The sequence below is a fragment of the Eulemur rufifrons genome, unplaced genomic scaffold (assembly GCF_041146395.1).
Source record: "Eulemur rufifrons isolate Redbay unplaced genomic scaffold, OSU_ERuf_1 scaffold_348, whole genome shotgun sequence".
Lineage (NCBI taxonomy): Eukaryota > Metazoa > Chordata > Mammalia > Primates > Lemuridae > Eulemur > Eulemur rufifrons.
Genome location: NW_027183130.1, coordinates 19,219 through 44,507, shown reverse-complemented (window position 1 = coordinate 44,507; position 25,289 = coordinate 19,219). Strand labels below are relative to the sequence as shown.

At 48.3% G+C, this 25,289-nt stretch overlaps 1 protein-coding gene and 1 pseudogene across 1 annotated transcript; both read left to right on the top strand.

Annotated features, from left to right (window-relative positions):
• The first annotated feature begins 635 nt into the window (after positions 1-635).
• On the top strand, positions 636-8,805 carry LOC138380290 (cytochrome P450 4F2-like; annotated as a pseudogene).
• A 10,387-nt stretch (positions 8,806-19,192) lies between these two features.
• On the top strand, positions 19,193-20,267 carry LOC138380291 (olfactory receptor 10H2). The gene has a single exon (XM_069464950.1). The coding sequence runs from the start codon at positions 19,196-19,198 to the stop codon at positions 20,144-20,146; it is 951 nt and encodes a 316-aa protein (XP_069321051.1). The 5' UTR covers positions 19,193-19,195; the 3' UTR covers positions 20,147-20,267.
• Positions 20,268-25,289: the final 5,022 nt, after the last annotated feature.

The following is a 25,289-nucleotide window of genomic DNA, read 5'->3' as shown; positions in this document are numbered from 1 at the left end:
TTGTTTTTTTGTTTTTTTGTTTTTTTTTTTTATGTGCAAGGTGATAAATTAACTTGTTACTGTTTCATGGATTCTGCCAGAAGACAAGAGACTCCAGGGTCAGAGACAAAGGGCAGTTTATTACTCTTGGCCCTGCAAGCAGTATATGCTTCTTGTTCATTTGCATCCTTTCTCCAAGCCACCCAAATCCCATGGAGGTGACACAGGTGGGATTCTATAGATGCTTGCTCAAGTAGTCTATTGCATTACATGGGAGGAGCATTAGGCTTAGGGAATCTGCCTCACAGCAAGCAGACAGAAGCGTGACATGTGTCCAGGGGCAGTCATTACCTTATCCCTCAAGGTTGTTCTCTGCAAACACAAGTCTGAGAAGTGACCCAGGTTATGAACATGAGGGCTTTGCCTCCTTGGCATGCCCAGCAAGGAAGCTCAGGGCCCATGGAGGACTGCCTCTGCCAACATAGGGATATTTTTGTATCCAATTGTAACAACAGAGCCAAGAATATATAACATTTATTGTGTACTCTCCCTAGTCCAGAAACAATGCCATGCACCAATTCCATGATATGAGTGTATATTTTGTAATTTAATTTTAATAGCTCTGGGAAGGAGAGATTATTTTTGCCCCATTCTCGATGATAAAACGGAGGGCCAGAGATATTGCGGAGTTGCCCAAGTCTACGCAGCCAGTAAGTGATCTGGAAGTGGTGGAGCAGGGGTGCTAACCTGTTTTGTTTGGCACCAAAGCAGGTCAACTTAACTGTTACTGAAGATTTGGCAGATGGGACCTAGGGGAGGGCAAGGACTTGACCAAGGACACTCAGAGCATAGGAGGCAGAGCTGGAACTTGAACTCAGGTCTCCTGAATGCCAGCCTTGTGTCCTCATCTCCAAGTAATAACAGCTTCTGCTCCCCCTCCCCCTAAACCCTGTTCTCCTGGAGATGGGTTCCTGGGGCCGAGGACAAGATGTTGGTTGTGGGGGAGTCCATCTCAGTGGTTAGGTTTGGAGAAGGGCTCAAGGGAGTCAGGTTCCCACCCCAGCTCTGTCCCCTTCTCTGTCCAGGCCAAGTGGCAGCACCTGGCCTTGGAGGGCAGCACCTGCCTGGACATGTTTGAGCACATCAGCCTCATGACCTTGGACAGTCTGCAGAAATGCGTCTTCAGCTTTGACAGCCATTGTCAGGAGTGAGTCCTTCCTTGCTCAGGGCGTGGGAACTTGGCCATGGACCCAAGGGTATAGGTGGGGGTAAGAGGACAGACCAGGGCAACCAGAATAGCCTTCTCTGAAGAGTGTCATAGCTCTGCTTGGAAGGATGGAAAAAGGGAGAGAGAAAGCATGGTCTTTCCAGGTATTTGGAACTGTTTGAGTAAAGGAAAGGAGCCTAGGATGAACAGAGCATGTGCAGTAGACAACAGAAAAGAGGCTGTAGAGGTAGACAGGGGCTAGATCTCAAGGACATTGAAAACCAAGGCAAAGTGGTACGAACTTTTTCATGAGGTTCCCAGGGAGCCATTGAAGGTGTTTGAGCTGTTGATGGGCACGGTCAGAGCTGAGCTCTGTGGAGAACTGACTGTCATGTGGACACTAGATGGATCTGACTTTGGATGCAAGAGTGTAGGGTGGGGTCTGGGCCATGCACCAGTTGGAAGAGGATGAGGTCTGAGCTGTGTAGACAGTTTCAGGAAGGAGAAGGTGCAGGACTGGATACTGAGTAGAAGACAGAGGACAAGAGGGGCATGATGTCCAAGCTATGCTCTGGGAACCTAGTAGCATGTGGACAGCTCCCAGAGGTAGATGCAGGCAGAGAAGAGGGTTTGTATTAATGGCTTTGAGTCTCACGGCTGATCCCCTGTGTATCTGTGGGGCCACCTGTTTCTGGAGCCTCAGTTTGCTGATGGGAGGTAGATCCTGGGTGCTGTTGGGAGGTGCTCTTGGTCCTTCAAGTGGGTTACATTGTTTCCTCCCTTATTCCCTCATCCTGCAGGAAGCCCAGTGAATACATTGCTGCCATCTTGGAGCTTACTGCCCTTCTGGCAAAAAGGCACCAGCACATCCAACAGCACATAGACTTCCTGTACTAACTCACCACCAACGGGCACTGCTTCCTCAAGGCCTGCCGCCTGGTGCACGACTTCACAGATGCAGTCATCCAGGAGCGACACCGAACCCTCCCCAATCAGGATACTGAAGACCTCCTCAAGGCCGAAGCCAAGAGCAAGACTTTGGACTTCATTGATGTGCTCCTGCTGAGCAAGGTGGGCTTCCTGGGATCTCAGCTGAAGTGCTAGAATGATGCATGGTGCCGTGGTGCACGTCTGTTGTCTCAGTTCCTTGGGAGGCTGAGGAGGATGATTGCTGAGCGCAGGAGTTCCAGGCTGTTGTGTGCTATGATCTCGCCTATGAGTAGCTTCTTCACTCCGGCCTGACATCACTGCAAGACCTCGTCTATAAAAAACAAACAAACAAATGAGGAAAGAATTAAAATTTATTTAGATTGAAGAATGTTGACTTGATCCAGAGGGCACAGGGGAGTCATGGAATTTATTTTGCAAATGGGAGGGACACGTTGAGATAGGTTTTGGAGATGACTCTTTGGAATGCGAGAAACAGAGACTTACTGCTAAGTCTGAAACTGTGAAGAGTCTGAGATGTTACTCTATTTACAAGTTAAGAAGTTAGTCTGCAACGTTTTTATCTGTATACCAACATCTACATCTATATTTAACTATGTGTATGTCTTGTCTATGTGTTTGTGTCTCAGTGTATGTGAATGTGTCTGTGTCTACGTCTATGGCTTTGTGTCTGTGTCTATGACCATGTTGATGCCCTGTTTTCATCTATGTCTATCTTTGTCTATGTGTATGCATGTGCATATTTCTATGTCCTTGTCTGTGTCTTTGCCCAGGTCTTTGTTTCTATTCGGATGTCTATGCACGGTCTATATCTGTATCTATTCTGACAGATGCAACCCCTGGATCAGAGAAGCCCATTTCTTACTCATGGCAATAATAGCAGCCAGAGCTGGATTGCAGCACTGGCTCCCCAATCCCAAATGCCTCCGAAGGTGATGCAATGCTTCCATCTGTATGTGCAGCAGATTTTGCACCACAGGACAGGGTCCCTGTGTTATGAGTCTTGGAACTTATATAGGGCACCTGGCACATTCCCTCTTCTGACAGAGAGAGAGAGAGAGAGAGAGAGAGAGAAGGCGAGAAAGAGAGAGAAAAATAACTTTTCTTAATTCTCTGAAGCATAACAAAAATCGTCTCCAGTGAGATGCCAAAGTGTATATATAGGTTTACAACTCAAATGTTTCCAAGGAAGATAAGATTCTCTGGATTTATTATCTAGAATGTGAGCAAGTATCTTTGGAGCAGTACTTAATCTCTGACTTCCAAGGCAAATGGCCATTTCATCATCCTGTAACCCAGGCTGCCAGGAACTTTTTCCTTAGAAATCTCTCATCAGGCAGCAGCATAAACATATTCATGGGTCATTGATTCCTCCCACCAGGAACAAAAGAGGAGGCCAGGAAGCCAGGGAGGAAGCCTGTGGGACGAGGGCTCTGGCAATGGTGACCAGGAGAGGTCTAAGAGTGCTGGGTGGGCTTGGGCTTCTGGAAGGAGGATGAATCTTTGAGATTGTCTCAGGTTAGACTCAGGAGCCGTACATGCTAGTGTGATTTGGGGGATCTTGTCTTCTTTGTCCAGGATGAAGATGGGAAGCAGTTGTCAGATGAGGACATAAGAGCGGAAGCTGACACCTTCATGTTTGAGGGTGAGGGTCCCGGTGTGGGACTACAGTGGGGACAGGGGTCTCTCCATCCCAGGGATGCGGTGGGTGGACCCTGGATCACTCCATTCTGCCCATCTTCTCCCTCCTCCCAGCTTCCCTGAGAGCCTCAATGTAGGGCGCTGTCCATACCCTGGTGCTGAAGCAGCCCAGAAACTCAAGCCTGCCTGGCTGCCCCTCAGGCCATGACACCACGGCCAGTGGTCTCTCCTGGGTCCTGTACCACCTTGCGAGGCACCCGGAACACCAGGAGCGCTGCCGGCAGGAGGTGCGAGAGCTGCTGAGGGACTGCGAGCCTGATGAGATTGAATGGTGAGTGCAGGTCCTCATGGCCTGTTCCTGAGCCTGTTATCATTGGCTCTGCTGCCAGGTGGGGAAGGGGGAAGCTGTTTTCTTTAGCTGATTTTGCTACTGTTGCTCAGTGGAAATGTGAGCAGAGACCACAAGCAGGGCTTGGTATACAGCTTGGCTAGCAGGGGAAAGGTTGCAAGCTTTGGGGACAAAAATATCTGGACTGCTGAGAAAATTAATGACAATATGTGATTGTACTTCTACGAGTTTGACTATTTTAGATGCATCAGATATGTGAGATCTTTTTGTGCCTGGCTTATTTTACTTAGCATAGTGTCTAAATTCTATTGCAAATTACAGAATTTCCTTCTTTCTTAAGGCTGATTAGTATTTCATTGTGTGTATATAGCACAGGGAAAATGAGTGTTCAATTGGAGAAACAATGATAAGAACACATTCTTCTTGCACTAAATGGGACATTACAGAGAAGACTAGGGTTATCCTTGACATTCTTCCCACCCAACTTAATCCTCCTCCTTTCTCCTGAGGGGTCTCTAGAGCTAGGGATTTGCTATCTATCTATCATCTGTCCATCTATCTATCTATATCTCCACATACATTTTGTCCTTTGGTATTATACACACATGCACACACACACACACACACACACACATTTTGTAACTTGTTCCTTTAACTCAGCAGGGTGTATTACAGCTCTTTCTGAGTGCTGCATAACATTCCATATTCAGGTCACTCTATTTTACGTCAAAGGCACTTAATTAAACATTTCCATTTATGATAGATGTTGCTGAATTGCCTTACAGGGTCTCTGTACTGATTTAACTTCCAAGCTGCAGTCTGTGATAGGACTAGTGATCCTTATTTCCTCCTTTTGTGTAGTAGCCTGTTGTGTGGATGTACCATGATTTATCTAAACATCTTCCCATTGATGTATGTTTGGGTTGTTTCAGACTTTTGCTAAGTTAAACGTGGTGCAGTCAGCGTGCCTGTACAGTGACCATTGCTTACATGTGGGAGCACCTCTGCAGGACAAATTCCCAGAAACGCAATTGCTGAATTAAAGACGATTTGTGTTGTGCAATTTTGCTTATAATTACAGATCTCTTCCTATTAGCTGAGTTTAAAGTTATCAGCTTTCCCATAATTTTACCGATAGCCTTATTGTATTATCGAATTTAAATCTTTGTCAATTTTCGTATTTCTTCTTTTAATGAACATTTCTTTAAATAAGAGTGAGATTGAACATCTTCTGCACATGTTGGTAAGTCATTTTTATAGGTGTGGTTGTCATTTCTTTTTTACTCTTTTTCTTTGGATCATTGAAAAATATTTACTTTTAAGAATGTGTATTAAAATTAATCTTTTTTTTTCTGTTTTGTATTGCAAAACTTTGCCTTTTAACTTTGAGTGGGGGTACTTTTGATTAATTTTTGCAAGGTCAAATTTGTCCAAATTTTCTTTTACAGTCACACTATCGATCCATTTCCCAGGGTTTTGTGGGGCTTCCTTTACCGAACGTGAAGTTTTCACTTATTCGTGTGTCTGTGTCTGAGCCCTCTGTTCTGTCCATGGGTCTGCTTTTCTGTGTTTGCAGAAGTGCCACACTAGTTTTATGACTCTGACTTTGTAATGGGTCTTAGACTATGGTAGAGTGACTCCTCCCTCTTTAATATTTTATTTTCATATTGGCCTAGCTCTTCATAATGTTTTATTCATCCAGAAAAGTTTTAGAGTAAGTTTATCAGTTGCCCCCAAATCAAGTGGGTTTTAATTCAAAGTGAATATATCCTATTGGTTGATTTGAATATCTGATTGATATTTATGGAAAATGGGTTACTTCATAATATTGACACATGCCCTCCGAGAGTGTAAAATTGATATCCATCTAGTCAAATAATCTTTAGTCTTTTAACAGAGTTTAAAATATTTGCTTAGAGATCTTATGCATGTTTCATTAAATTAACCCCTAGATACTTTCATTGCTATGGAGAAATATATCTTCTATTTGGCTTGAGTGAACTTTATAAGTTCATTTGGAATATAGAGACTTCGTGTTTCTTGCTAAGTTTAATCCAAGTATTTTACATCACCATCATTATTATTAACATCTTTTCTTTTATTATCTTTCCCAGATGTTTGTCATTTCTACATAAAAACTAATGATTTATGCATACAAATTTTGTACCCAATGAACATAGTAAATGCTACATATGGTGTCTCACATCAATAGGATCATTTAGTCTATCAGTTATAGATCATTTAATAAAAGCTCTTGGGACAACTGGGAACTGCCTGGAAAAAAGTCATTTCAACCTTCTTCTGCTGTTTTATGACAAGATAATGTCCACATAAATCAAGTATTTGTAATGTATAAAACAAGGAATCCTAAGAGATCTAAACTATGTGAAAATTATTTTATGGCTACAGAGTAGGGAGAATCCCATTTTGACACAAGTCCCAGGAGATATACAAGAATAGATTGATAAATGACACAGAACAGTGCATATGGTATGTAGTGTGCTACTATATGTTTTTCTAATGATTGAATGTAGCTATGGAAGAATGTATTAAAAACAACCTATGCAACCTGTGTTTTGTGTATGTGGGAAATGGGTGGTTTGAGCCATAGAAGTGGGCAATATTTTATAGCTTACAAATTTTAAAACAGTTAAATGTTTCAGGTATTGATATTTTAAATAGCCACACAAAAAGGAGAAAGATTAGGGAAAAGAATTGAGCTCCCTTACTGGATCTCCAATGTTTATAAGATTTGCCCGATGGAATCACTTGTTTTCTAAGCATCATATCAGTATCTGCCTAAATGATACATTTACCCCTACATTTCAAATTGCATTACTCTCCTTTTATTCTTATCTAATTGCATTTGCTAGTATCTCAAGTACAGTGATACATAAGAGTAAAATATTGGATCCGTGTATTTTCTTTCTTACAGTGTATTTTCTTTATTTTTATGTAAAGTTGTTAACTTTTTACATTTGGCTTTTGATTGCTGTATTTTCAAGAGAAATGTCCTTTAGAACTACCTGCCTAAATATTGGTAAACATTTTCTAATTCTCTGCTCTTCTAATTTTTCCTGCTTTTTTTTTTTTTTTTTTGAGACAGAGTCTCACTCTGTTGCCCAGGCTAGAGTGAGTGCCGTGGCGTCAGCCCAGCTCACAGCAACCTCAAACTCCTGGGCTTAAGCGATCCTCCTGCCTCAGCCTCCCGAGTAGCTGGGACTACAGGCATGCGCCACCATGCCCGGCTAATTTTTTGTATATATATATTTTAGTTGTCCATATAATTTCTTTCTATTTTTAGTAGAGATGGGGTCTCGCTCTTGCTCAGGCTGGTCTCGAACTCCTGAGCTCAAACGATCCGCCCACCTCGGCCTCCCAGAGAGCTAGGATTACAGGCGTGAGCCACCGCGCCCGGCCTTTCCTGCTTTTTAATTCTCAGATATTTGATTCCTGTGGAGCTTACTCTGTTATAGGGAGAAAAGTTCTCAGTTGGAAACACAGTGGCTGGAGGATTCTGTTTCTCTCCTTGCTCCCTGATTAATGGTTGGTGGGGGGCGGGTGTTTCCACAGGGACGACCTGGCCCAGCTGCCCTTCCTGACCATGTGCATTAAGGAGAGTCTGCGGCTACATCCTCCAGTCACTGTCATCTCCTGCCGCTGCACCCAGGACATTGTGCTCCCAGATGGCCGAGTCATCCCCAAAGGTGCCCACAATGGCAGGGGGAGGAGGAACCAGGACAGGAAGAGGGGCCCATCAGGCAGTGGGGCCTTGTCCTGACTGCTCCCTCCTCTCGTCCAGGTGTCATCTGCCTCATCAGTATTTTCGGGACCCATCACAACCCAGCTGTGTGGCTGGACCCTGAGGTGCTGACTGACTCCCTATTGTACCATTCTAGGGTCCTACAGAGGGAAGGGCTTTGACAGGGAAATCCCGGATCTCCTCTCTCCCCCACTACCAGACACTCTCATCTGTCTCTCCAAGGCTGGCTGTCCTGGGAGACCCACCCAGCAAGCCTGTCTCCCTCTCGCCCCCAGGTGTATGACCCCTCCTGCTTCGACCCGGAAAACGTCAAGCAGTGGTCACCTCTGGCTTTCGTTCCCTTCTCTGCAGGGCCCAGGTGAGGGCAGTGGGTGTGTGAGGTGGGGATGGGGTGATGGGTGTGGGAGTCTGGGCATGACAGTCGGCAAAAGGGGTAAACTGTAGATGGTCAGAGTTCCAGCCCTCCTTCCCGCCCCTGCTCTGAGGTTGTGGACAAAGGTCCACAGAACCGGGTTGTGTAGGTCCAAAAGGGGACCGCGATGTGCTCAGAACCCCCTCCCCATCTGCTGTTGTGAGTTGGGGGCTGGAATGTGGACCAGGGTCAGGGCACATGCAAGCCCACGTGGGGGTTCCGGGAATGGTTATACCCCCTTCTGCCCTTCAGGCTGATTGGGGTGATGGTGGGTGTCCTGGGCCAGGTTCCAGGCGCAATAGGACCCAGATGGGGGTCCTGGGTGCAGTCAAGAGTCCCCACCTCCACCCGTAGGAACTGCATCAGGCAGAACTTCGCCATGACTGAGATGAAGGTGGTCCTGGCGCTCACGCTGCTGGGAGCCGCTCAGGAAGCCAGAGCTGATCCTGAGAGCTGAGTGTGGCCTCTGGCTGCGGGTGGAGCCACTAAGCACGGGCCAGCAGTGACTCAGCACTGCAGGCTTAAGACCCACTCTGACCCTCCCATCTGCCTTTGCAGACTCCCAGGAATAAAGCTGCTGTCACCTGTGCCTGAGCCTCACCCAGAGCCATCAGGGCCACTTAGGGACTCTGGGGATCCAGGGCCGTGTGCGTGGGTGGGTGGAGGTGGGGCTGGTGTTTCTAAGCCCAAAGTCCTGACTGCCTCTCTGGCTGAACACAGGCCCTCAGCAGATCCTGGGTTCTCTGAGAGCCCAAGTGTCAACTTTCTCCATAGGGAGCCAAGGGAGGTGTTTGAGCAGGAGGACTAACTTAAGGATGGATTTAAGGGGCAAGACTGAGGCTCTGAGTCAGGGAGTAAACACTAGAGGCAGGTCCCTGATTCTGGACCGCAGGTGCCCCCCACCCCCCCTGGCCTCTCCCCCTCTCCCTCTCCGTCTTCCTATCTCTCTCCCTCTCCCTGTCTTTCTGGAGAGCTACAGGTGGCGCATCTCATGCTACTGGAGTCTGATAGAGACTCCTCTCCCCTGACTCCAGATCTCCACAGTGAATAGCGAGAAAGAGAAACAATTACAGGACACTGAAGGAAACTCACTAGAGCCTCAGTCTCCTCTAGCAAGGTCTTCCTAAACTCAGCAACTGGGAAGGGCTCGTTAGCCTGCCTGCCCCGCTCCTACCACCCGAGACTGTTGATAGCATCACGATCCACCCACCTACCAAGAGCCCTGATGGGGAGTGACACGAACACAAAGAGAACAGATGCAACAATAATCAACACGGTCACTCACTCACTCACTAACAGGGCAACCCATATTCGCCCTCGTTTTCCTAAGAGCGTGAAAGAGAAAGAACCAGATGAAACAGAACTGATCCACAAGTTATAGATGCAACGGAAGAGAAGAGAAGACAGCCCAAGAAGTTGCTCATTTCTATTTGTCACAAGCTCATCTGAGCAGGAGAGAGAGCTATCTGTCAAGAGTGACGTAGACAATTAGGATAACATGCCCAAATTAAAGTAACGGTCAAGACTTTCAACAGTTGCCGAGACAGTACAAGCATGAGGCTACACCAGAGAGAGCACCGGCTCCCCCCTGTCCATGTTCCCCTTGGCATTTGGGGGTCAGGTGGATCACACAAATGTGGGGTTGTCTCAGCGTGGTGGAATCCCTCAACAAAAGGCTCATGCAGTTTTATGGACTGGCAGGTTCAGGGGAGGAAGTGGGGGAAGGGTCAGACATGGGACTATACTAAGTACTGAGTCATGATGGGGAGAAAGTGTCAAAGTGGGTCAGATAGATCAGAGTTGGGCAAAGGGGATCTTTAACCCACCCCGATAAGCTGGAGTGTGGGCTTATCTCCTCCTCTGACCCCGACAGCCTCCACTCCCAACAGTTCTCTGTGCAGAAGCCTCGGCCGGGTGTGTCAGGCATTGTAAATCCTCTGCATAAATCGTGCTTTAACTCATAACCCAGAGTCCAGGCAGGGGCAGGAGAGGTGGACGTGTTGATGTCTTCTCCCTCATCAGGAAGAGACTCGGCCTCTGAAAATTCACCCCCAGCTGGGCAGAGAGTAAAACAGGAAATCCGGGGGCTTAGGGTGTGTCCTGGGGCGGGGAGGCGGGAGGCTCGTCTCTGCCCCCTGACCTCCCTTGAATTATTTTCTCCCCAGGATGATGGGAGCAAACATTTAATCCCTGGAGTTCTTTGCCTGACAATGACCCTGTTCGTGTTTCTGGTGGTCACTTTCCTCAGCATTGTACTGACAAACGGGGAGGGGATGTCTTGGTGGGGTTTGGGGCACTAGGAGTGAGCCAGGACCCCCAGTTCCCATCTCAGAAATGAAGGCGCCCACAGAGCTGGGGTTGGGATGGGAAGGAGCAGGGCTGCGGGGATGGGAGGGGGCGCAGAGGGAAGCTGTGTCTCTCCTTATCTTCAGCCTTGGCGTCACCCCGGTGTTTAATCCGATGAAGTTGGAGCAGGATTCAATGCTAATGTACGTGCCCCCTAGACAAACAGCCAGCTGCGAACAGCATTAGAACACTGGGGTCTCCTGGAGCCTCGTGCCGTGGTGGTGAGGACTCAGGCTCCGGGGTCAGGCAGAGCTGGTCCAAATCCTGATTCTGCCCCTTACGACATGCACATCCTTGGGTGAGAACCTTAAACTCGCTGAGCCACAGTTTCATCATTTTCAGAATGAACCCATACCAGAGGCTGCTGTAAGCAGTAAACAAGGTGACCCAAGACTTATTTTTTTCCCCTCCCCCCTGAGACAGGGTCTCGCTCTTTTGCCTCGGGTAGAATGCAGTGTCGTCATCATAGCTCACAGCAACCTCAAACTCCTGGGCTCAAGCAATCCTTCTGTCTCAGCCAGGTGCACAAACCAAGTGTTCAAGGGCCATGGTGTGTCATAACTGAAGATTCTCATATTTGGGAGGAAAACCCCCATGAGGACTGTGTGAGTTATCAATTGCTGCATGAGAAACTGCCAGGCTCCTCTACAAATCTTACTTTGCTTAGTAATCTGTGTTTAAGAACCCAAAGAGACACAAACAATTCACACTGGTGACGAGCTGCTCTCTGTTTAAAGAAGAAAACAACAATCCCCCAGAGAATTCAACCGCAGTGATGTCATGGGGTCTGCAAAGCAGGCAATTAGCAGAATTTGTCTGAACCCACCACCTCCAGCCCTGCTCCAAAGCTCTCAGTGCCCATCACTCAAAGCCCCTGGGCATCCTTCCTGGAGGACACATCAGAGAACAGGGCGAGAGTCTTGGCTGGCATAAAAGGGCCCAGTGGGACGCCTGCCTGCACAGCCTGGCAAACTCCGCTGCCGTAACAGTCCCCGGGAAGCCAATTCCAAGTTTTCTTAGTGAACAAGCCGTGGGATTTTCAGTGACCCCTGCAGGCTCATTAAAAGTTGACACACAATTCCCATCTCCACTTCATTTGTGTGAATTAAAAAGTCCCCGAGGATCAGCCACAGAGCTGCAGGCAGATGAGGTTTGGTTCCCAACTGAGAACTGAGGCGGAGACAGGCACAGGTTCAGCCCACTCTGGAGGAAGCGTCCCTGACAGTTTCCCCCTTAGCCTCAGGCCAAACTTAGGTGTCTGACCAGCAGCAAGAGACACAGGTAGGGATCGGAGGTGGCCCTTTCTTTTCCCAAGACACAAGAATCCCAGAGCTTCAAATGATCAAATGCTACAGAAAGCACCATGGCACCTCGGACAGCAGAGCCACGGACTGCAAAGCGCTTGGTGCCACGTGTGGTGGCTGTGAACACGCCATGCTGCCAGCACAGATGGGGGTGAGGGTCTCCAGAGCTCTGAGGGAGGCTGAGGCTTCCACTTCCTCCATCGTAACACCGGCCCTTCTCTGTTATGTGAATTACTTGGTCAACACCTGCCCTCTTTCCCCATTGAACTGGTAGCCCTGAGAGGACAGGACCACGCTGCACTTGCTCAGCACTGGGATCCCGATGCCTGGCCCCTAATAGGTGCTCAGTAAATACTAGCTGGGAAGACAAAGGGCTCTCTCATTACAACCCTGTGGGGAGTCTGTGAGTTGCAAAATCCTTCTAACTTATCTGAAACTCACTTTTCAGGTGTGGCTGACATCACAAGAACTCATCTGCCCTTGTGCGTGGATCATAGACAGCGTCCCCCATGGAGACGAGCGTCATCCCAGGGCTGTTGGGATTATGGGGGACGGTCCTTTGAGATCGGACCCTGCCTGTTTTTTTAGGCCCCTGGAGCCACTCCCTACCCCTTGCTGCCCGAGCTCCCTGTCATGTCGGCCTCCTCCTGTTATTCGGATGACCGATCATCATCCCACCGCAGGTCCTTTGCACACGCTCTTCCCTCCGCCTGGTGCACCCTTTCTTCTCCCTCTGCCCTGGAGCAGAAAGTCTCAGCTGAAATGTCACCTCCTCCGTGAAGCCCTCTCCCATCAGCCTGCCCCGCTTTCCAAGGATTAGTTTGTCCATCTCACAGCCACTGCCATCCCCTCCTCACACTGTCTGAAATTCAGCTGTTCCTCACCCACCTTCTCCCCTCCACTGTAAAGTCCACAAGAACAGGCACCATGTCTGTCCTGTCCCCTGTGACCTCCCCAGCTCCTGGCTCAGGGATGGGCTCAGACGCCCCGGACACATCTGTTGAACGTGTGGTAGTTGGGGCAGGATTTCCTCCAAGCTGGAGATAAGGGTTATCTTGTACACAGTCTTTAGGTACCGAGGCTGGTCATTTTTTTCTTTTATCATATTAAGCAGCTGGTGCAGCTGTTCTGACGTCTCCTTGTTACCAAAAGGTAAACCAGGCATGAGGTTTCCTGCCTCTGTTTATTGGCAGGCAGCTGCTTGTCTCAGAAAGAGGAGACCTCTAGAGCAAGACGTTGACCATGGCACTGGAGAGCCCTTCAACCCAGCCCACACTTCCAGTCTCTAGTGGAAATGTTATCCTAGAAATATTTATGGTCTATGCACTCTGTGCTACAGAGGAAAGGTGACAGGACCCAGAGTCCACCTCTAAGAGATCCTCGACAAGGGAGGGAGACAGACCAGCGCAGAAGTCATTCACATACCGGGACATCAATACAGGGAAGTTGGGACAGGCCCCTGGGGCAGTTACAGTCCTTCTCCCTCCTCTGAAACCCCTCCAGGTTAAAAGGTCCAGAAAGAGAATCCATCTGCAAATAAATCACCATAAACACTGAAGAGCATCTGCCAGGGTTCATGCACTGAAGATCAGGTTGAAGAAACAGGCAAATGGCCACCCCCTCCCCAGCTGCAGGGCAGGTGCAGGGAGGGAAGGAGGCGGAGAATGTTTTTCCCGGGGAGCTGGGTCTGCCCGTCCCCTCCCTGCAGCTGTGAGCGCAGGTTCCGGTGCACAGCGAGGGTGGCGCACGTTTGGGGACTGAAACCACTTGAACTCGTATTCATCGGTCTTCCCTGGTGAAGCCCGCTGGGGACCCCGAAGTGCGGGGCCCTGCCTGGGAGAGACGCCGAGCAGAGCTCGGGGCTGCGGTCCAAGGGGCTCCGCCCACCCGCCGCGGTTCCTGCAGGGGCCACGCACTGCTCCGCGCGCGGCGGGCGCTCAGCGAACACTTGCGGGACAAATGAAAGAACAGGGTCGCGGCTCGAGGAAAATTTAAAGTGAGGGCAGAAGGAGGGAAGTTCACCCTGAGCAAGCACCTACTGTGCGCCAGGCCGCTCCCAGCGGACGCGTCCCTTACCCGATAACCAGGCTCCATTTTACAAAAGAGAAAGTGAGGTCCAGAGACGCCAAGCGCCTGGCCCCAGGTCACAGCGCCCCCGCCAGGCGGGACGTCAGGAGGGAGCTGAACTGTGACCTGGGCCCCTCCAGCCTGTCCCCTGGCTCACAACTCACCTTGGGTCCGGGGAACCCAGCCCCCTCTGCGTCCTCATCTCTCTGGGCTCCCAGAAGGAGCAATAACAGATCTTTCTCGGAGTCCTGGCTCCATCTCTTGTCTGCGCATCTGTCCCTCTGATGTCCCTTCCTGGTTTCGGCTGTGCCAAGGAAATATCTCAGAGACATCTGTGGGTCCAGCCCAATTCCTCCAAATTCTGGGTTTTCTGCTGTCCTGGGAGGCTAGAGCTTCAAGGACAGTGTTGGCTGCACCCTCAATCCAGGCTGGCATCTGCCCCTGACAAGCTAGAGGCCCCGGACCCTTCCTGGCCTCTCCTCCCAGCCCCCGCCATCCCCCAGCCAGGCCCCAGGGATGGTCCTAAGGTGCCTCCAAAGCCCTTCACAGTCTGGCCCCAGTGCGCCTCCCCGTCTCCCCTGTCCTCGGTGCCTCTGCTCATGCTGGCTCCTCTGCCTGGGGCGCCCTCCCTGGTGCTATGTGGGGGACTCTTGCTCATTCCTGGAAGCTCAGTGCAAATGCCACCTGCTCCATTTGCTCACGTGCTTTACAGGATCTCACAGCTTCCTGGAAGAGGTGACATGAGACCTGAGTCCGTTTGATTGAAGCAGATGGGAGGGGGGAGTGAGGAGCGAGGGACCGGGGGTGAGAGGGAGGTTGGCACAGACAAGATACTTAAAATGCTCCAGTCTCATTTTAGCCTGGAGATTAAAAGGGGAGAGAGGGTGTTGGAAGTGGGGAAGGGAGCTGAGAGAAGAGATCGGAGAAACTAACAAGGACCAGACTGCACAGAACCTTCTAGGTCTCAGTAAGGCATCTGGGCAGCAGGGAGCCTTGGCTGGTTCTAAGCGCGGGGTGCATGTCATCTGGTTTGTTTAGCAGGATCCTTCTGGTGCTGTGCAGCAGACAGGCTGCCAGGGGAGGGATGAAGCCGGAGGCTGGCAGAGGGTCCCCCCAGAAATTCATGTCCATCTGGGACCTCAGAGTGTGAAATCATTTGCACGTGTGCTCTTTTCAGATGTAATTAGTCAAGACCATCTTGGGTTCGGGGCCACCCGGTGACTAATGTCCTTGTTAGAAACAGAGAAGACAGAAACACAGAGAAGAAGGGCATGTGAACACAGGGGCAGAAGCTGGGGTGATGATGTGTATAAGACAAGGAACTGCCGAGGACTGCCACTGGCCACCAGCAGCCAGGGGAAAGGAATGGAACAAACTCTCCTTCCCAGTCCCTGGAGGGAAGAAACCCTGCCAACACCTTCTGGCCTTTGGAACACAACACATACATTTTTTTCTTTAGAGATGAGGGTCTTGCTACGTTGCTGAGGCTGGCCTCAAACTCCTGGGCTCAAGGGATCTGCCACCCCAGCCTGTGCAGTAGCTGGGACTGCAAGTGCGTCCTTTTGTGCCTGGTTAAATTTCTGCTTTTTTTGCTAAGCCACCTAGTTTGTGGTACTTTGTTGTGGGAGCCCCAGGGAACGAGTGCGGAGACCGACGCTGTCTCCCGGGTTAGAAGTGTCTGCACCAGGCTGGGGGTCTTGGGGATGAGGAGTAAGGCGGTTCGGGGGGCGGGGCTGGACTCTGAGTCCCATTTTGGCCCCAAAGCCAGGCGAGCCTGGAGCACACGGGAATCCCACCCCAAGTTCAAGGCTGAAGGGCCTGGCCTGGGGCTCTTTCCTGCTTCCCTCTCCAGTTCTTCAGCCCTGGACAGCCTGGGTACTGGGTGGGGTCCCCCTGACAGAGTCCTGCTCCGGCCCGCCCCTCATCTTCCTCAGCACCAGGTAGCAGGCCAGTCCCCGCCACCCTTACAAACGCCCTGCGGCAGTGGGACCCCCGACTTGCCGACCCACGTGGGCCGCGTCCGCTCCTGGAGCCTGCGCTGTCCTCCCAGGGATGCCCAGGGGCGGCCGCCGGGGAGCGTGGATGGAGCCCGGGCTGTGCGATGGGGTGTCCGCTCGCTGGTCCCTCCCAGCCAGGGAAGGAGAGGGGTTTTGAGAGAAGCGGGGCGCGGGCCTCCTTTGTTTGCTTTTCTGACCCAGGACCTGTCCCCAGCCTTCCCAGGGACAGACTGTCACTCCCATCACCCTCACTAACTGTCCCCTTTGGGAGCTCAGAAGAGCCCAGCTGCCAGCGACCCGGGCACAGCGGCCGTCAGGGAAGAAGGTTTGGGGGCTTCGCGGACGAATGTGCGCTGATCCCGGGGACACCTGACGCGCCCTGAAGGCTCTCAGAGGTCCCCAATGCTCCCCGAGGTCCCTGCTGTCTCCTGGGTCCTGAGAGCGGCCCCACCCGCATCCAGCACCGACGGGCCCCCCGAGATTACGTGGAACGTGCCGTTGGAGAAGACAGGGATAAAGTGCGGGCGCAGCCTTCCGCTCTGCCCCCTGTCCGAGCTCACTGTGTGGCGAGGGGGCCGGGTTCCCTGCGCTCCCCGCTCACTGCAGGGAGGCCAGTGCGCGCCTCAGGCTGCCTTCCTGGAGGAGGTGATGCCAGCGGGATCTGGGGAAGGGCTGAGGGTAACCGGAATGTTGGGGGTGGATCTTGGACGTAGAACCGGCCCAATGAGGTCCAAGGCGAGTTGAGCCTCTGGGGTGGCTCCATATTACCGAGTCCTCTACCCAGGATTGCTGTGTGCTTGTCGCTGCAGGTCACAGAGTGAAAGTTGAGTGCGAGGGACACAGGCGCTTACCCAGCACCTGCGTGTTTCCGTAGGTACCGTGGTACTGTGAGTGTGCACGTCGGGGTGCACCTGCAGGCGCGCATGGGGCTGGGACTCTGCAGGTGTGTGCCGGTCTCTGCCCGTGGGGTCTCCGCCTCTGTGTGAGGGCCTGTAAGGCTGAGGGTGCACGCGTCGCCCCATTGTGTGCACGGTTGGTGTTAGTGACAGAGCCTGCAGCACCTGAGCGTGTGGGGACAGGTGGCAGGTGGATGCAGGTATGTGAAGAGGTGTGTGTGGGACACAGTGGGCACCTGTGCCCTGCGTGTGGAGACGGAGGCTGCCCATCTCTGAGCAGAGCTTTCCTGAGCAGCCTCCCCCTCTGCTCTCAGAAGACCCGGGTTCGGGAGCAGGAAGGCTGAGCTGGGCAGCCCGTGGGTTCTGCCTCCCTTAGCTCTGGGCTGGCCTTGAACACTCGGAGACCCTTTCTCTCACTTCCTGAGGACACGCTGGGCTGTGAACACAGCGGAGAGACAGAGGGAGGTGGAGGAAGGCCGAGGGAAGTCCAGAGTGCCTTTATAAAAATTGAGATAAAATTCACACAATGCAGAATTAACCATTTTATTAATGAAAGTGCCCGACTCACTGGCATTAAGTTCATTCAGAAATATTGTGCAACCACCATCCCTATCTAGTTTCCAAACATTTTTATCAGCCCCAAAGGAAACCCGTCCCCATCAGCAGTCCCTCCCCACTCCCCTCCCCAGCCTCTGGCAGCCACTAATCTGCTTTCCGTCTGTATCAATTTGCCTGTTCCGTGTGTTTTATACGAATGGAATCAGAACAGACGTGACCTCTCCTGTCTGGCTTCTTTAACTCAGCGTGTTTTTAAGGTTCGCCCTCTTATAGTATGAATCAGTGCTTCATTTTTTCTTATTTATGTTAAGTTTACTAGCAAAAAATTAGCCACTAAATATTTTAAAATGCACAATTCGGTGGCATTTAGTACATTCACAATGTTGTGAAACCACCACCCCTATATAGTTCCAAGACATTTTCACCACTCTGAAAGGAAACCTCAAGCCCATGAGGCAGTCACTCCCCATTCCATCCTACTCATGTTCCCTGACAACCACTCACCTGCTTTCTTTCTCCGTGGATTAACCTATCCTGAACATTTCATATAAACGGGATCCTGCAACAGGTGGCCTTTGGAGTCCAGCTTCCTTCACTTGGTGTAATGTCTTCGAGGTTCGTCCACGTTGTGGCTTGGACCAGAGCTTCGTTCCTTTGCATGGCTGCATCATATTCCACTGTATGTGTGGACCTCATTCTGTGTATCCATTGATCCATTTTGCATTTCGACATACATTTGGTATGTTGCATCCACCCTGTTTGCAGGCTGGAGAGAAAGAGACAGGGAGAGGAGCAGGGGCAGAGGGCCGGGCTCCTGCTGGAGCAGGTGCGGGGAGGGGAGCTGCCCTCACTGAGATCTGAGGCGGATCTGGTTCTGTGGCCACTCCGGGAAGGAGATGAGAGAAACCCTGGCTGAGAGCTGTGGTTTCTGCGTTCCTCAGGAGGTTGGGGATCAGAGGATTGGGGTACGGGTCAAGGAGAAGGGAGGAGATTCAGAGAAGAGCATTGGCAAGTGACCAGAGATAGACTGCCCAGCTGGGGTCAGAGACTGTGACTCTGTAGTGAAGCCAATTAGTGCTTCATCTTTGTGAGGGACTCGTAGGAGTCAGATCAAACAAGAAAAACAGCAGTTAAGTGTTTAATGTGCCTCATGTCATTTAAGCAACACAGTAGCCCTGTGATATGAAAATTATTACTCCATTTTCCATGTGAGCAATGAGACCCAGAGAGGGGAAGTAGCCCGCCCTGGGTCTCACAGGTAGTAAGCGGCGCTGGGACACTGAAACAGAGCCTATGTCCTTTCCATGCCACAGGAAGGGATGACTTCCAGCTGAAGGTGGCAACTGAGGAGTAGCTTGAAATTCAGGCAGGATTTGGACCCATAAAGATGGGAGAAACATAGAAAGTGCAGCATGAACAAAGGCAGAAAAGCATGGTGTGAGGTGAGGCGCATGGAGCTAATAATAGTAATAATAACAATAGTGTAATCATTATTATCAGTTTTTATTTATTGAATTCCTACTATGTACCAGGAGCTGTGTGAAGCACTTAAGATGCATGATCTTATTTAAATCTCAATACATTCTTAATGCCTGTTTGCAGATGGACGTGTCTCGGATAGGACGGGTGAGGGAGATGCTCAGGTGTGCTCCCAGGTGGACTCACTGGGCAATCTGTGCCCCTAACCAGCAGGTCTTCCTCCCTCTCTCCCCGCTAGGTGTGGCTGCCATGCTGGGGCCAAACCGCACCTCCACGTCTGAATTCATCCTCATCGGCTTCTCCACCTTCCCGCAGCAGCTCCTGCCCGTCTTCTTCCTGCTGTTCCTGCTGATGTACCTGTTCACGCTGCTGGGCAACCTGCTCATCATAGCCACCGTCTGGAGCGAGTGCAGCCTCCACACGCCCATGTACCTCTTCCTGTGTGCCCTGTCCGTCTCCGAGGTCCTCTACACCGTGGCCATCATCCCACGCATGCTGGCCGACCTGCTGTCCGCCCACCGCTCCATCACCCTCCCAGCGTGTGCCGGGCAGATGTTCTCCTCCTTCACGTTTGGCTTCACCCACTCCTTCCTGCTCACCGTCATGGGCTACGACCGCTACGTGGCCATCTGCCACCCCCTGCGCTACAATGTGCTCATGAGCCCCCGTGGCTGTGCCTGCCTGGTGGGCTGGTCCTGGGCTGGTGGCTCAGTCATGGGGATGGTGGTGACCTTGGCCATTTTCCAACTCACCTTCTGCGGACCCAATGAGATCCAGCATTTCTTATGTCACGTGCCACCTCTGTTAAAGTTGGCCTGTGGAAACAATGTACCAGCTGTGGCCCTGGGTGTGGGCTTGGTGTGCATCATGGCTCTGCTGGGCTGCTTCCTCCTCATGCTCCTCTCCTACACCTTCATCGTGGCCACCATCTTGAAGATCCCATCTGCTGAAGGTCGGCACAAGGCCTTCTCCACCTGTGCGTCCCACCTTATTGTGGTCATTGTGCACTATGGCTTTGCCTCTGTCATCTACCTCAAGCCCAAGGGTCCCCACTCTCAGGAAGGTGACACCCTAATGGCCACCACCTACACGGTCCTCACACCTTTCCTCAGTCCCATCATCTTCAGCCTCAGGAACAAGGAGCTGAAGGTTGCCCTGAAGAAGACCTTCCTCAGCAAACTCCATTCCTCAGGCACCTGAGTAGCTAGTGCAGAGGTATTTGTGGAACACGGTAGGGGGATGACATACTGTTATCCGTACCGTGGGGTTAATAATGCCTTCCTTGTAATATTGCTGCAAAGATTTGCATATGACAACACTCATCACGTAATAGGTTCTCAATAAATATTAAACACTTTTAAAAAAATTTCTTGAACCCTTGATCTGTGTGTCCTTATCTTAGTTTTATTTTTTCTTGAGCTTTTTTTAACAGCTTTACTGAGACATAATTTACATACCAAACAATTTACCCATTACAGTGTGCATTTCAATAGTTTCAGTATATTCAGGATTACGTAGCCACGACTGCAGTTAAGTTTAGAACATTTCGATTACCCAGAAAAGAAACATATACCCATTCGCAGTCACTCTCTGCTTTTTGACCTTATAGATCTGCTCATCCTGGACATTTCATATCAGTGGAGTATAAATGGAAACAGTGTTTTCCACTGGATTCTTTCCCTTCTTGAGCGCGTTAATGTGCTCAAGATTCTCTCAGGTTGCAGCACGTATCAGTACTCATTCCTGTTTATTGCCAAATAATATTCCATTGTATGGATGTCCTACATTTTATCGATCCACTCATTGTTGATGAACATTTCAGTGTTTCTAACTTTTGCTATTTTGAATAATGCTGCTATGAACGATTGCGTATAAGTTTTTGTTAAAATATATATTTCATTTTGCTTGGGTATATACACTAAAGTAGAATTGCTGGGTGAAATGGCATCTCTATGTTTAAATTTTTAGGAACTGCCTGACTGTTTCCCAAACTGTCTGCACCACTTCACATTCCCACCAGCAGTGTTATTGGGTTCCAGTTTCTCCACATCCTCTGCAACACTTTTTATTGTCTGTCTTTTTGACCGTAACCATCTTAGTGGGTGTGCAGTGGTATCTCATTGTGGTTTTGGTTTGCATTTCCCTGATGAGTAATGTTGTGCATCATCTTATCCTGTCCTTGTTGGCCATTTCTATGTGTTCTTGGAGAAATATCTATTGAGATACTCTACCTGTTTTTTAATTGGGTTGCTTATTTGTTTGTTGTTGAGTTGTAAGAATGCCTTATGTTTTCAAGTTACAACTCCCTTATCAGGCATGTGATTTTCAAATATGTTCTCACATTTTATGAGTTGTCTTTTCACTTTCTTTTTGGTGTCCTTTTGTGGCACAAAAAATTTTAATTTTGATAGCATCAATGTATCTATTGTTTTCTTTTGTCACTCATGCTTTGGGTGTTGGGTCTAAGAAACCATTGCTTAATCTAAGACCATGAACATCTGTGTTGTCTAAGAAGAGTTTTATAATTTTAGCTCTTTCATTAGGTCTTTGATCCATTTGGAGTGTATTTTTGTATATGGTGTGGAGTAGGGGCCAAGGCTTAATGTGTGATTTCGGTGTGATTTCAATCTCCTTGTAACTGTCCATGTCTGTGAATTTCCACTTGTGATCCATGGCTGTGTTTATGTAATTTTGTGAGGTGAGGAATTCATTATACACACACAGCTAGGTGTATACATTATTCAGATTGAATTAGCAAACAAAAACTTTATTGCTGGCTATTAGGTTGCTTCCCGTACTGCTGTATAGCAATAGTAAAAAAAATATTAGTAACCACTGTACCTACTACATGTTGAACAGTAACTATGTTCACTAATTTTCGTAGATCATTTCTTAATTTCTAAAAACCTGTAAAGGAATACAAAAAGAATATTTATTGTGTCAGCAATATTCTCATTATTATAATTTATCATTATTTATAATTCCTCATTGGCTTTGAGGGGGATTGAATCTTAGGAAGAGACTTGTTTGTGAGCTGAGCATTAGGTATGAGGATGGTGAGGTGGGGGTTGCAGGGGAGAGACAGAGAGAAACAAGATAAGATGACTCTGTTATTGGTCATGTTGGGCTCTTTAGGGGAAGAGAAAGCAGATGATGGCTCAAAGCCTGATGGAGAACTTGATTTTATGAACATAGGTGTTGAAAATAGATTTTTAAAAAGAGTTTCCGCAAAATATCAGTTCTAAGGCTTCCTCCCCATCTTCCCATGAAACCTGCAGTAGGAGTATCTTGTCATTAACTTGCTGAGCTGGATTTATGTGGTGAAGGCATTGATGTTGTCTCCCACTGTGGAGTGGGCACAGCAAAGGGTCATCTTCCACGCAGAAAGTAAAATCTCCTCAAACTGAGACCTGGCTCATTGGTGTGAGAAATTAATCAAATGAAGAGAGAAAATACATAGGTGGTATTCCCAGTGTGCAGCTGCCAAAACCACTAATTCCTCCCAGCCTTACTTAGGAAGCTGCATCAATTAGCAAAGCAAAACCCATTCCAGTTTCCTGTGCTTTTAAGATCATCTTGCTCATACATCAGTGTTCATAGCAGAACTATTCATAATAGCCAAAGAATGGAAACAACCCAAATGTCCATCGATGGATAAACAGATAATCAAAATGGATATAACCATGCAATAGAGCATCATTTGGCCATAGAAAGGAAGGCAGTGCTGATACAAATGGTAACATAGATGAACCTGGAAACATTATGCTGAGTGAAAAAAGCGAGCCATAAAATTTGCATATTATATGATTTCATTGAAATGAAATGTCCAGAACAGGCAAATCCATAGAGACAGAAAGCAGATTAGTGGCTGCCTAAGGTAGGGGGAGGGAAATGGGGGTGACTGCCAATGTGCAGGAAGTTTCTTTTAGAGACAATGAAAATGTCCTAAAATGTATTGTTGTGATGATTGTACAACTCTGTGACTATACTGTCAATGGAAAAGAACCCAAACTCTGCAAAATAATTCAAAGAGGTCTATTCTGAGCCAAACTTGTGTGGCCATGGCCCACAGAGCCACGCCCAAGAAGCCTTGAGCAAGTGGTCTCTTCGTGGCTGGGTTACAGTTTGGTTTTATTCATTTTAGGGAGAAAGGAATTACATGTAAAATCATGAATGAATATGTACATTTGTTTGGCCCAAAAAAGTAGGACATCTTGAAGTGAGGGCTTACTGGTTATAGGTGGGATTAATGATTCTTTGATTTTTAATTGGTTAAAGAAATGAAGCTTTGTCTAAAGGCTTAGAGTGTTTTAAGTTAAGGAAGGCTGTTTCTGAATCAGAAAAATTGACATATACTGACGTATACTGAATTCGAGTGACCTGTTAAGTAAATTGCTGACCTGCAGGTGTGGTTTAACCTTTGTCTTACATGGCCTTAGGCCTGCTAATGCTTTAGTATCTGACTGTTACAAAGAGTGACTTCTGAAGAGAGGGAGCATAACGAGGCGTGTCTGTGTGGCCGTGTTTCTAACACGGGTTCGGGACCACGGATGTAGAAGTCTCAGGCTCTGGTGGAGGAACGATCAATCTCATCCTATCCTTGTTCTGCACCTGGGAAAAGAAGCTTGTAATCAACACTGTCAGTGTGAAACTTGACATATTTTAGTTCCCTGAAGAAAGGGGTCAGACATAGTTGCAGAGCTAAAGTTACAGTTGACATCTGTTTGTTTATGGGACAATACATGTCTTGAAAAGTTGAGGGGGTAAATGAAGAATTTACTTATGAATAGTTTCTGAGGGCAGTCATCCAGAGACACACGGGGCCTTGTGTTTTTTTGTGTGTGTCAGGGGTCTGGCCAATGTAAAATACCTTAACAGCAATGTGGGAAGCAACAGTCATGTATTTGTGAAAGGAACACCAGTGTCACATGACTCATGACTCAATCACATGACTCAATGTCCAGACTTAACTTTCTCTTTGGCATAACGAGTTTGGATGGTCCTAATATTGTTTTTATTTTTTTACAGAAATGTGAACTAAAATAAAATCTTAAGCTCCCTATCTGAGTGGACCCTTGTCTTGGCTAAGGGGACCCCAGAAAAACCTTAAAGTTGAGTTGCTGGGCATGAGGAGAAAGGAGGTCAGACACGCCTGCTTATGCCCATCCCTTCTGGAGTTACTCTTTGTAACAGTAAGATATGAAATCATCAGCAGGCCTACGGCCAAGTAAGATAAAGGTTAAACCACACCTGCAATATACTCAACAGGTCACTTGAGTCTCAGTGTATGTCCGGTGGCTTATTTCTGACTAAGAAACAGACTTCCTTATCTTCACTTAAAGTGCTCCAAGCCCTTAGACAGAGCTTCATTTGTTTAACCAATTACAAATCAAAGAATCATTAAACCCACCTATACCTGTAAGCCCCCTTCTTCGAGATGTCCTACTTCTTCTGGCTGAACCAATGTATGCCTTCCATGCATTGATTTATGCGTGTACGTGTAATTGCTGTCTCCCTAAAATGTATAAATCCAAACTTTAACCCAAGCGCAGGGAGACCACTTGCTCAAGGCTTCCTGGGTGTGGCTCTCTGGGCTGTGGTCACACATATTTGGCTCAGAATGATCTTAAAGTTTTGTTAAGTTAGATAAAAGATGCTCATTATATGTCTGGATTGTTTGTGATTAACCAAAAATTGTATGTCCATCTCATAACCCATTTTACCAAAAAGGAGATTACAAAAACTGCAAAGGAACCAATCACCAATAAGTATGGGAGAGAGAGGTTAAAAAAAAAAACTATGAATATAAAAATATATTTTGGTAAGAAAGGTTAAACAGAAAAGAAAATAATATTGTATGTAAAAGGATCTTGTTTGGTGAATTTTTGCCCTAAAATAAAATAAGTAGTCACTTAAAAAAAAAAATTTAGTACAAAACAGAAAGCTTAAGCATATTATAGATGGGCTATACAAGTCAGTCTAAGGTTCATAGAAGAGAATTTATGAAGGGATTTTGTATGCAATCAAGTTGGCTATAATTAAAAAGAAAATTTTTGGTTAAAACAACAAAGTTTTCTTAAAATATTAATTTGTTCTTAATGAAATTACATGATGTATTCATTTGAATTTTATAACCTGTTTCGTTTTTAAATTAAGAAAACTTCTTGGTCAGGTGCCAGGTGGCTCATGCCTGTAATCCTGGCACTCTGGGAGGCCAAGGCGGGAGGATCACTCAAGGTCAGGAGTTCGAGACCAACCTGAGTAAGAGTGAGACCCCATCTCTACTACAAACAGAAAGAAATTATCTGGGCAACCAAAAATATATAGAAAAAAATTATCCAAG

Coding starts and splice junctions, on each gene's coding strand:
- LOC138380291 (XM_069464950.1), top strand. CDS start 19,196: ATGCTGGGGCCAAACCGCACCTCCACGTCTGAATTCATCCTCATCGGC.